Here is an 11,914-nt window from a genome sequence, read left to right as displayed (position 1 = left end):
CAAAAAGGTTTGTGTGTCTGTGGCAGTCATCTCTCTCCTGGAACTAACGCTGGTACTATGGCTGAGCTGTTCTCTTTTCTCTGAATACAGAAGACATGCTGTTCCTCAGGGGGCATGGCCAGGTACCTGGGATCTGCCTGTGTTAACGCTTTGTCTCTGATGCTTCCCTAAGTGACAGCTCAGAGAGTGTCACCCTGAGTGTCTCCTTGTTATGGAGACTCAGCCTGTGCTAAATCCCAGACTCTGTTCCGCTTACAAGGAGCACGAGGCCTTTTTAGGTTTTTTTTTTTTTTTAATTGGATTTGGCAAGAGGCGTCCTCATAAAAATATACTAGCAAACTATTAAAATAACATAATCAGAAATAGCAGTCAAAGGAGAAAGGAAAAAGGAGTGTGCCAAAGCAGGCTTAGCTAAGACACTGGTTTAGGAGATGAAGTCTGTTCCATTTCTCCAAGGCTCTGTTCAGAACACCGAGGCATTTAAGACACAGGGAGGTGAGACGGAAGGGCAGGTGTAGCGGCTAGGTCTCTGTTTTCACCTGTTTGAATAGTCCACGTAACTTTTACTAGCAAAGAGTTTATGATCAGCAAGATGTTTTTCTCTTCCTTTATTATTTTTCTTTCTATTTATGCATGTATCCATTGTGCTGGGCATGGAACTCAGGGACCTGTGGATGCCAGGCAAGTGTTCTAGCCCTAATCAACACCCTCAACCAGACCAGTGGGTTCTTAACGGTAACCCCATGGGCCTGGGCTGCTGCTCTGCTGTAGAATGCTTGCCTAACAGACAGGGGGTCTGTATTCAATCTCCAGTACTAGGAGAGAAAAAAGAAATGACTCTCATCTGATTTTAACTTTCTATACACCTCTCTTTTGGAGAAAATCTGAAGCGAAATGTCCTTGTGGTGTCAGTAGTATAAGACATCTCTTCCCACCTGCTAGTCTCGAGTTTAACAAGTGAGATGGGAACACTTGCTCCAAGCATGTTAGACATTAACCCCCTCAAAAACTAAAGGCACCCCCCAAATAGACACAGGAGGTGTCTAAAAGCTAACTTTATCTAATGACTCCATGGCCTTCAGAACTTGACAAGGTTTTCAGAATTGCTTGAGGGCTTGGAACATCTGCAGTCTTCATGGGAGTGGGGCTAAGTCATTGAGCCGTATTAGCTTTAAGGACACACTCTCTCCCTCAGGTCCTACAAAACCCTCCAGAAACATCCATCTGCTTCCCACACACTGAGGCCGCTCTCTGGGCAGTAAATTAGGAGGAGGTACAGGGAGGTTTGTAAACTGCTCAGCAGAGTCTGTGTCTGCTACGCTCACCTTGGAGAGAATGGCTGCCTAGGCTGGTGGTGAGGATTCCCGCAGAAAGCAAAAGCAGGGACAGTCCATGGAGTAAAGCTGGCATCTTGTTAACTAAATAGGATGGGGTGGAGCAAGGTAAGGCCGTATGGACTACCAATAAAAGTTTTGTTTTTGTTCTCAGACAAGGTTTCTCTGAGTAGCCATGGCTGTCCTGGAACTCACTCTGTAGACCAGGCTAGCCTCAAACTCATGGAGATCTCCCTGCCTCTGCCTTCCAAGTGCTGGGATTACAGGTGTGAGTCACCACCCAGCCTAATAAAAGTAATATTTACAAAGCTATGTAGATGTACCACCAAACCATCAAAATGACATGATCAGTGAAGAATGACTATTACCGAAATGTTATCTATTATTTTATTTATTTATTGCTCTCAAGGGACGTCTTCCTGGGATGCTGTGATGGAATAGCATCCCAGCCCAAGACCAGGCAGGCATTGGCAGCTGCTCACTGCAGGAGCGCTGGGCCACAGCAGCACTCAGTCCCACCATCCTGGCCTTCACATGACATCCCTCCAGTGACCTTGATGGTGATCTCCAAGGTGTATGGAATGTTGGTGTAACCTCCTTCAGCTGTTTCCTAGGGGTGAAAGGCCGGCAAGAACCAAGGCTCTGTCAGCTGAGGCGCAGAGGCCTGCCTGTCTCCCTTGCAGTGCCTTTCTCCCGTGCATTTCCTCCTACAATGGGAAGGGATGTTTTTGAATGTTAGGAGATGTTGCTAAAATTCCTTTCCTGGGGGAAACAATGTCTACCCTTCTTTCTAAGGCCCTAGTGACAAAAACAAGGGATGCTTTTGCTAAGTTCATCCTGGAGAACCAGTGACTCTATTGGGCTTCCTCACAAGCAGAGAGGTGAGGGCTTACTTACAGGAGTGTGGGCGTCCCCACCCCCATAAAAGGCCACGCCTGGAAAGCTTTTACCCCCGAAGAGATGAAGGCTCCTTAGCTGCCTAGATGGAGCTTCCCCTAGTCTTCCTTGGCCTCTGCACTCTAGCCCTCTCTGGCCACGTGCGGTTAAGGACTCAGGCGAGGGTCTCCTGACTGCACACCGCTCTGCTCTGTGATGGGGCTCTCCAGCCCAGCTAGGAGGTCCCTTTGGCAAGCGTGTGTTAAGCTCTGCAAGGCGGCAGCGGCTTAGCTGGGTCCTTTCTCTCTCACACTTTGCCTCCGTTCTGAGGCCCACGCCGCTGCTTAGGATTGGGGTTTTCAAAAACAAAGATGGAAAACTTTTCTTCCTGACTGCCTGCCCCCTTTATCCCACCCGCCCACTCTCACATACACAGTGGTTCTTCAGTGAACCCTAACCCAGCGAGTCGCTCCAAGGCCAGGTCCCTCCTCCCTCAAGCTGCTTCTTCCTCGGATGCTCAGCTCCCAACTGAGGCAGGCACTTCCCTCAGAGCCTGGCACACAATGATCTCTCTCTTCTCTCTTGCCTAGCTAAACTCCAATTTATCCTTCCAGTCCAAATCTCAGGATTCGGCACTTTGTCGCCTCGCTCCTGCGCCTGCCTCAGGACCAGGTTAAAGACTCACATTGTCTGATTTTGTAGACATGGATGCCGTGTTCCAAGGGGTCCGGTCGTCATTATTGAATACCGCTTGCTTCCTGCACCAACCTCCCAGTGCCATGATGAAGGGATTTTTTTTTTTTTTTTGTCTGCTTTCATCATTAAACCTTCAGTGCCCAGAGCCATGAGCTGGATAAACCCTTTCTAATTATCATCTTTAGTCACCAGGTTAGAACTAATTCTGCCTGTAAGGTGCCCCACCCCAGCAACTGAAAATTAGGGGAAATCAATTTGTTCATCTCAAGGGTTAACATTTTCTCTAACAGAATAATTAGATCTGGAAAACAACGATCAAATCTAGAATTTAAAAACCAAATACCCAGTAACCAAGGTTGGCAGCTGAAATTGCACAGCTCGAGTTCAAACAGATGTTGCGGCAGGCTCCTCACCTGTGCTCTAGGTCTGACTCACACAGTGAGCACATGGCTCAGGAATGAAGAACTACGCTCTTAAACTAGCTTTACCTGCTCCCACGCCTCTAGTTTCCATCAGTGGAAATCAAGCTTGACCCTTCCACTGGTATAATTGTCTCTTGGTTCAAGCTATACTTCCTTCTGGCAATTATTCAGATGCCGTAGAATCCACACTTCTCCCAGAATCACCTCTGGGGGTAAGCACAGGGTTGGTATAGCTAGGCAGGACTTAACAACACGGTAGATGAGTGGATGCCCGGTGGGTGTAGGGCTAAGGACATCTGGGGGCTGACAAGTGGACTTTCAGCTCCTCTTCGGGGGAAGGGTCCGCATTTGCTCCCATGGAAGCTGGAAAATGGTTCTCATACGGTGCTGAGTCATCTCTTTTGCAATGTGGCGGGTAGGTGTGGTACCAGCTACCAGCACACTGCAGTGACTGTGCATTCACAACAGGCTTGCAAAGAGGAAGTGAGGGTGGACAGCTGTCCTGTCCTCCCTCTTCCTTTGCTTCTAGTTCAGGAAACAAGACTATCTGGGACTCTTCGCTTAGTTGTTACGTCTGACAAAACATAGGATCAACCCAGGGGCCTGCCATGTACTTAGTTTTCTCTAGCTATCTAAAAAGATCGCACAACTGTCCCAGCTGTCAAAAACCGGCTGAAAGCTGCCAACTAAGAACAAGACAAGCAAACACAGAATCAAGTGGGCGCCTAATCCCTTTGATTTTCTTCTAACTAGGCAGAAGAGCTGTCTAATCCAGAAGCTGACGCTGTCGGTTAGGGAGGCGTGAAGAAGACCACGCCATCTGTAGTGCAGTTGCCACCAACTCTTCCCTATGCCTCTAGGTCCCTGTTTATCATAGCCGTGTCCCTGCTTTATTTGGTAAGGACACTAGCATCTTCCTTTACCCACTGGCCATGGCCTCCTGCCTCCTGCTCTGTGCTATGTTTATTTCACGGAGCTCTATGAGGCCCAGTTCAGCTCTCCATGGTACTGTGAACCTGAAAGCAGATGTCTGTGTTCCAGCTGCCTGTCCTCGGGGAGCTGGGCCCTGCTGGCCCAGTAGAAGGGTTTCTCTTAACCTGGGAAGTGTGTGCCTGGACAGCTTCCTTCAGTTTCCCTTCCCTCCTTGCTCCCTACTTCCAGCTAATCTGCCTCCCATAAAGTGAAAGGTTTCAGTGAGGGCTCAGTTTACATAGGAGGCAGGCCAGCTCCTGCTTTAACTAGAATTAAACCTTCCAATAAGTAGCTCAGTAACAATACCCTAAATGCAATTCAAGATTTATTCTTGGTTAATAAGAGCTAAAAAGCACCATTTAAACAGCAAGAACTTACAAAGCAAGAACAATGAAATTTTAAGAGAAATTTTAAAGCCAGACTAACTAAATAATTTTGTTTTGAGAGACAAAGGGGCTCTCAAGAACTCGTTTAGGTCAATTACACATCAAACCACAAAATGCTTTTAATTTAAACCATTTAATAATGTTTAATAATAAGAGAAACTTCTAAAGTATTAATACATTTTAAAATTCAATTATTACTCAATCCTCAGAGCAGAGCAAATCAACAAAGTAAAAATGCTGTTAGGTTATTTTCTTCTAATCTTTTAGCAGATTAATAGTTCACAACAAATCATTATGCTTTGTATTTCTGTAAAATACTTTTCAAAGAGACCTAACTTAGGTATAGTAAATTAAACATGCTACTTCAATCGGTGGGAAAGACTGACACATTGTTAAAATTTTGTTCAATGACTATTTTTGGAGTGTGATTAATTTCTTACAGTATTTCAATGCATTATATAGGTAAAACTGTCTCTAAAAAATTTAAAGAAGAAAAACTTGGAGGAAGACAACTAAATATCATAATGTGCTGAAAACAAAATTCAGTAAAATGAAGAACAAGATTAGATTAAAAACTGAGCTGTTGCGATTAAAAAATAAGTACCACAACTTTTCTTTTTGCTAATTCTATGGGCATCTGCAATGGCTCAAGATTTAGCCTTATCAAACATAAATATGAGTTCAATAACTTTCCTTCAAGTGTCTTCCCACTAGGTAGGCACACACGTATGTCCGGCAGAGGGACCCGAGTCCTGTGATAGATGGCAGGGCCACTTCTGTCCCCGCCACTTAATTTGACAAGTGATTCGAAAGCAGCCAGTTTGTTGTTTATCAGATTAGGGTGCATTTTTCACAGTTTTCTTCAGCCAGGAAGATTAACTATGACAATTTCACACCACTACGGTACTGAAAAGTTTAATTAGAACTGTGCATACTGGTTTATACAATCCCAGCACCTGAGAGGCTGAGGCAGGAACATTGCCATGCCTTTGAGGCAGCTTGGACTTACGCAGTGAGACTGTGTCTTGGAAAACTATGCAAAAGATGAAAGAGAACAAAGAACTCATTAGGACAGAGGTGGCCTGCATATGGCTTTATAAAATAAATAAGCTATTTTTTTCTTAGACTACAATAACATGAAAATATCCTAGAACACGATCTGAATTTAAAAAGGAAGAACTGGAAACCAGGAATTCACGTGTGGGTCAGCCGGCTGGAGTTCTTTCACACACACTGTTTCCTTCAAGTACAAAGCCTCTGAGACACATTCTTAGTCTCCGCAAACCTGCTAAACGGAGCTGTGCAGTTCTACTTAGTCCTCACTCACTAGGCGCCCTGCGATGCGGATCAAAGGCTTTGCAGTTCGGCCGAGGGTTGCTCTGCTCTCTGAGGACTCCCCAGGGAAGCCCCTCTGGGAGCCGCAGGACCCGCTACTTAGGCGGCGCAGCGTTAACGAAGTTCTCAAGGTCTGCGAGAGAATCGTGCAGCTCGGCCTTCACGTCGTGGCTTCTGAGGAACCTTTTCAGGGTGCGCACGGCTGCGGCCGCCTCGGGCTGGGCCGGGCAGGGCGGGTCCCCTTCCGGAGCTCCGCCGTCGTCGTCCTCCTCGTCGGAAGCGCAGGCCCCGCTTCCGCCTTGTCCGCTCCCCCCGCCCCTCTCCGCGCCGTCCCTCGCGGCCTCGCAGGTCTCCAGGTCCTCATCCAGGGCAGCGTATTCCTCTATGGCCAGGCCTTCGGGAAACTCCACGGCCGCCCCCAGGGCGCAGGCTGTCGGGTCGGGAGCAGCGGCGCGCTCGGCCGCTGCCGGCTCCCTTTCCCCGCTGGGAGACACGAACCCCGCTTCTTCGTAGCTCCTGGCAATGGTCTCCGCGGTTATAGCTCTCCAGCAGAGGTGCAGTGTGTCGACCGCATCTAACAGAGAACAGGTAAACTCCTTGCTGCTTTCGACAGAACTTAAAAATTTCTTGATAAGGCAATGGCGGTATTTGATTTTAAGGCTTTTAATAACACCTTGTTTCATGGCTGCGAACTCGGAAGCCACGCACGACGGGAAGAACGCTAACTCAATGGACTTCAGGTTTTTCACCTCCGGATGTGCCGGAGAAGAATCCACGAAGATCACCACTCTTCGTTTCTGGGCTTGGAATTTCTCGTCTAGCTTCAGCATCCACTGCTCAAAGATGGCCGCCGTCATCCAGGCCGCCCTGTTGGCTTCGTAGTACACGGGCAGGGACTTCATGCCTTTGAAACAGCGTGGGGCTCGGCTCTTCCCGATGACAAGCAGAGGGAGCTTCTCGGAGCCATCCATATTCGCGCCGACCGCCAGGGTTATCCTGTCTTTGCTCAGCTTTCCAACTGAGCATGTTTCCCCTCGGAAGGCAAAGGTGTTCGTCGGTAGCAGCCGGTAGAGCAGCCCCGTCTCTCTCACGTTGAAGACGTTTTCCGGGTGATAATCGTTTAGGTAATAGGGAAGGACGTTCTGGTACCAGACAGTAGAGGGGTCTACGGGTATCCCCGTGGCTTCTGCCGGCTGCGCTCTGAACACCAAGCCATACCTGGACTTAAAACGGTCCAGCCAGCCATTGCTGCACTTAAAATCGTTGTGTCCCAGCTTCTGGGCAAAATCGTTAGCTTTTAGACGCAACATCGGACCGTTGACTGGGACATTTAGACACTGAGCAATGCGATACCACCTCATCAGCGCCTCTTCCAGATCTGTATAAAATGCTGTTCTCAGTCTTTTTCTCTTGGGGTCAAATCGCAAAGACTCAAAGGCTTCTAGAACTTTGTCTTTGTTTTTCATAATGGATGACAAGGAATTTTTCTTTATTCCATACTCAGCTGCGATCTCTGCCTTTTTCTTGCCGCTCTCTACTGCGTTTATGATGTCAATCTTTTCCTCAATGGACAGGCTCTTCTTCTTCTTCACGGCTGCCGGCTGAGTCGCAGCACCCACAGCTGCTTCTGCCATCTCGGCTGCTGCTTATGCACACGCCCGCTCTGAGCTCCTGGTTTCTGAAGTCAAACTTGGCTTTCAGTATGATATGGACCAGGGCTTTCTATCATTTCCTCTATTAATGCTGGTAAGTACCAACGGTCTCATTCTGTAGGAAACCGACAACAGACAAATCTTTTCAGAGTCTGAAGAACATCCTCTACGCGCTCAGAAGAGGCTCCTTCTTCAGAGCTCCTGTGGCTCAATTCATAGTTCTTCAGAGTTCCAGAAGTCAGGCTAAAATAGGACGTCATTATGTCAAACCTGCCCAGTCCTGCTGGTGTATTTTTGGAGCTGCAATCCTTTAAGACGATCTATTTTATCCATGCATGCTTCAACCTTGTACTAATTCTCCACAGCAGGCTCAGAGGCAAGAAACAAACTTTGAGAAATGTTCATGGTAAATATCACTCATTAAGTTCTAGTGTCTTCAAAGGTACAGAAGAACAAAAATGGCATACTCCTACTTCTTTCTTGAAAATACCAAGGAAAAAGGCACTTTAGCACCATGTCAACTGGATATCAAGAAAACACTATTATGCTCTGAATGACAATGAAAAAGATGGGAAGAAGTTTCTGGAAATGCAGTAACCAAAGTCTTCAGGTACATGCTTCCCTTCTGAAATGCTCACCGCCATTAAAGCTTGCCAGCTCTGCTCTGTGGATCCTCGCTTGTGCTTTGCAATACATACTTCTAAAATACATCAGGCAAATTTAATCTGCCCTGAAAAATGTGTGCTTGCCAAAATTAAAGAACTAAAAGTGATCCTGGGTAGATCCTTGGTGGCTATTTTCGACATGAGGTCACAGACTGACCTCTGACTCTAAAGAGAAAAAAAAAATCACAGACAGTAGTCATGAGCTCAATTTTTAATAGCACAGGAGACAGTCTCCTTCATAGGAGTCTGCTAGAAATACATAGGAGTCTGACTTGAAATACTCAAGTCAGATGATTGATAATTCCATTTAAAAATCTAAACCCCATTCTCTCTCAAAGCTAAAAAAAATCCAGTAACTTTTACATCAGTTTAGTACAGTCCCTGAATACACAGTGTGTCCTGAGAGCATGTATCATGATAAATATGTTATTAAGAGGATGTAAGGGAGGAAACTATCGACTCAAACAGGAAGTAGAGTGACCATGGTCCTACCCTCTCAGGCCCTCTACATGTGTGTGTCTGCACGGCAAAAAGTGGCTTGCCATAGTTTAAAGACATGGATGGATGTTGAGACGTGACTGCCATTTAGTACTTATGTGGTCCCGGGCCACTTCACTATTAAGGGTTCTGCTCCTTTAGGTGTACAGGGGAGAACTACACAGCTGACTTCACAGAGCTGCTGCACACTCAGTAAGAAAGACTCAGTGAGAGTGTAAGAGGCACACACTCACACACCAGGCTGGCCTTGATTCAGCCTCAAATGCTGGCCAGGTCTAACAGTATGCAACCTCATGCCCAGCAGAACTTAAAGTGCCCGGCTAATGTGGGCTGATGATTTCATTGTCAGGCTCTTTCCTATCTTTTCAGCTGTAAACTGCAGATTTGGGGACTTGAATTGCACTTAAAAATAGGCTGGAAACAGTGTTCTCTCTCTCTCTCTCTCTCTGTGTGTGTGTGTGTGTGTGTGTGTGTGTGTGTGCGCATGTGCAGGTGGAGGTCAGAGGAGGATGTTGGGCTCCTCTTTACTCTCTGCCTTCTTTCCTTGAACAAAGTTTCCCATTGAACCTGGAGCTCAGCATTTTCACCTGGGCTGGGCAGATGTCTCCATGCCCAGCCTCAGCATGGCAGCTGCAGGTGCTTGAAGCTGTTCATGCTTTTTTTGGTGCTAGGGCTCTAAAACAGACCTTCATGCTTGAGCAGCGAGCACTCTTAGCTGACAAGTCCTCTTCTTAAGCAGCAGCTACTGGGCTCCAGATAGACTCACACTGCCCTCCCAGACGCCAGTTCCCCTGCCAGAATCTATCCTGGGCATGCTGTGGTCAAGACAAGAAGAAGCTAGTTTGATAAGTGGACATTGTTATGTGGGCAGCCCAGTGTTCCTGCTTCCCAGGTGACATGATGCATCCTTTTGCTTTTCCCTTCCTTCCCTCTTTCCTTCCCTTTCCTTCCTTCCTTCCTTTCTTTTGACAGGATCTCTTTGCACAGTCTAAGGCTGGCCTTGAACTCATAATCTTCATACTTCAGCTTCTTGAATGCTGGGATTAAATTCCTGTTATCCAACTCAAAGGAGTAATTTGTAATCATAGGAATTACAACTCATAGGGTTTTCCCCTAAATTGGTGTTGTAATAAAAGTCTTAATAATAATATCATTATGGCTTTTGTTTTCAAATTGATTTGCTGCCAAATAAATAAGGAGGTAGGTAAAATTGGGTTTTAGTGGTCATGCAGTTATGTTTGGAATGCAGTTCATAATCTAGTCCAGCCTAGATTCTATTCTTTGTATTAGAGTATACTTGAATCATATTGAGGGGGGCCTTCTCTGATCACACTTTATATTCTGTGTTTCCTGTGTTCTGAGCCAAGTCAGCACCTACTACACCAACACAGCCAACTGCTTTTGTTTTTCCCAAGACAGGGTTTCTCTGGGTAGCCCTGGCTGTCCTGGAACTCCCTTTATAAACCAGGCTGGCCTTGAACTCAGAAATCTGCCTTCCTCTGCTTCCCAACAACAGTGTATATTTTTATTTTATGCCTATGTGTGTCCCTGAGTGTAGGCATGCATACTGCATGGGCCCAGGAGTGTGGAAGTCAGAAGAGGCACTGGGTTCCCTGGAGGTTGTAGCTGGCTTCCATATGGGTGCTTGCCAGCCTGTTTTCTGCTTGTCCCCTTGGGGTACCCAGGCTTACACACCAGAGCTGGAGGGAGTGAAGCTAAGCCAGGCAGGTGGGTACAATGCAGGATCATGGGCAGTGGTGAGCGCAAAACACAGCCTTCTCAAGTGACAGCTTCAGTAGGACAGCTTGTTTAATTGGGGTAACAAAGGCTATTTAAAACTTTGCAGAGTGGGTAGAGGCTTTGGCGTGAGTATGCACTGCTGGGACCAAGGTCCTGGGAAGGCCTTACTTGAAGAGAAATTCCCAAGGGCTTGCTTGACATGACCTTATAAGGTAAGAGGAAGTTTAACCTGTAACCTGGCCACCGAGTGAGCGACCACCTCAAGGGTGGCAGAGGTGGGGGCCATAAGGCTATGTGAGCTGAGACATGCAGGCCCAAGACAGGGAGCCAACAGTCCCACTCCTGCTAGTGTCAGGATTTACAGCATCTGGACACCCCTCCATCTTAGTCTTGCTCCAGGCTGGCCACAGGTACTGAAAACCAAACTTGGTAACTTTGACCACTGTTCCCCAGCTCCAACTCTAACGACACATTTTAAAGGCAATATCAGGTTTCTATGGAAGATTGGGCCATTATGGATGCTATGAACATCCACAGCATCTTTAGCTGACAGAGCAAGTTAGGCTTTCTAAGCAAACAGAATTTGGCCATTTGAGTCACCTCATTCCCTTGAACATGTGTTCATTTGTGAGGGGACTCCTTGCATATTTTCTTACAAACCTGTGAGTGTCTTTTATATAAATATTTTGCTCTTATTAGTTTGATATCAGCATTCAGAAAATTCTCCCTTCCTCCTACCTTATTTGTCAGAAACAAATAAGGGCTGCAGAAACGACTTGAATTTCCTCTTTGTTCATTCTAACTAAAGAAAAAAAAAAGGAAAAAAAAAGATTGAAAGTCTCTAACCTCCATATTTTAAATCCAGGTGATGTATGGGTTAGGGATGTTCAACCTGTAGCGTCTATGTGAATATTTCCAATAAAAGATGCAGCCAGTCCTGAGGAGACCTGACAGGATAGGGTCAGAAGGAAGGGGAGGACCACCTCCCCTACCAGGGGACTAGGGGAGGGGCATAGGGGAATAGAGGGAGGAAGGGTGGGATTGGGAGGGGACAAGGGAAGGGGCTACAGTCAGGATACAAATTGAATAAACTGTAAAAAATGATAATAAAAAAAAGAAAAAGAAAAAAAAGAGATTCAAACTCTGAGCCCAGAGGTGGTGGTACATGCCTTTAATTCCGGCACTTAGGAGACAGAGGTAGATGGATCTCTGTGAGTCTAAGGCCAGGCTGATCTTCAAAGAGAGACCCAGGGCAGCTAAGAGTACATAGAGAAACCCTGTCTCAAAAGAAAAAGAAAGAAAGAAAGAAAGAAAGAAAGAAAGAAAGAAAGAAAGAAA

The 11,914-nt window shown here is 46.5% G+C and overlaps 1 protein-coding gene across 1 annotated transcript; it reads right to left on the bottom strand.

Moving 5' to 3' along the window:
• Positions 1–1,989: 1,989 nt before the first annotated feature.
• Positions 1,990–8,148, bottom strand: Tigd4 (tigger transposable element derived 4). The gene is made up of 2 exons (XM_055596501.1): positions 5,972–8,148; positions 1,990–2,041 (listed from the first exon to the last, which is right to left on the bottom strand). The coding sequence occupies exon 1, from the start codon at positions 7,653–7,655 to the stop codon at positions 6,117–6,119; it is 1,539 nt and encodes a 512-aa protein (XP_055452476.1). The 5' UTR covers positions 7,656–8,148; the 3' UTR covers positions 1,990–2,041; positions 5,972–6,116.
• Between the last annotated feature and the right edge of the window lie 3,766 nt (positions 8,149–11,914).

The sequence above is a fragment of the Psammomys obesus genome, unplaced genomic scaffold (genome assembly GCF_907164565.1).
Source record: "Psammomys obesus unplaced genomic scaffold, mPsaObe1.curated_primary_1811, whole genome shotgun sequence".
NCBI lineage: Eukaryota > Metazoa > Chordata > Mammalia > Rodentia > Muridae > Psammomys > Psammomys obesus.
This window is presented reverse-complemented; position numbering and strand designations above follow the sequence as displayed.

Excerpts from the sequence above, each read along its gene's own strand:
- Tigd4 (XM_055596501.1), bottom strand. The coding sequence starts at position 7,655 with ATGGCAGAAGCAGCTGTGGGTGCTGCGACTCAGCCGGCAGCCGTGAAG.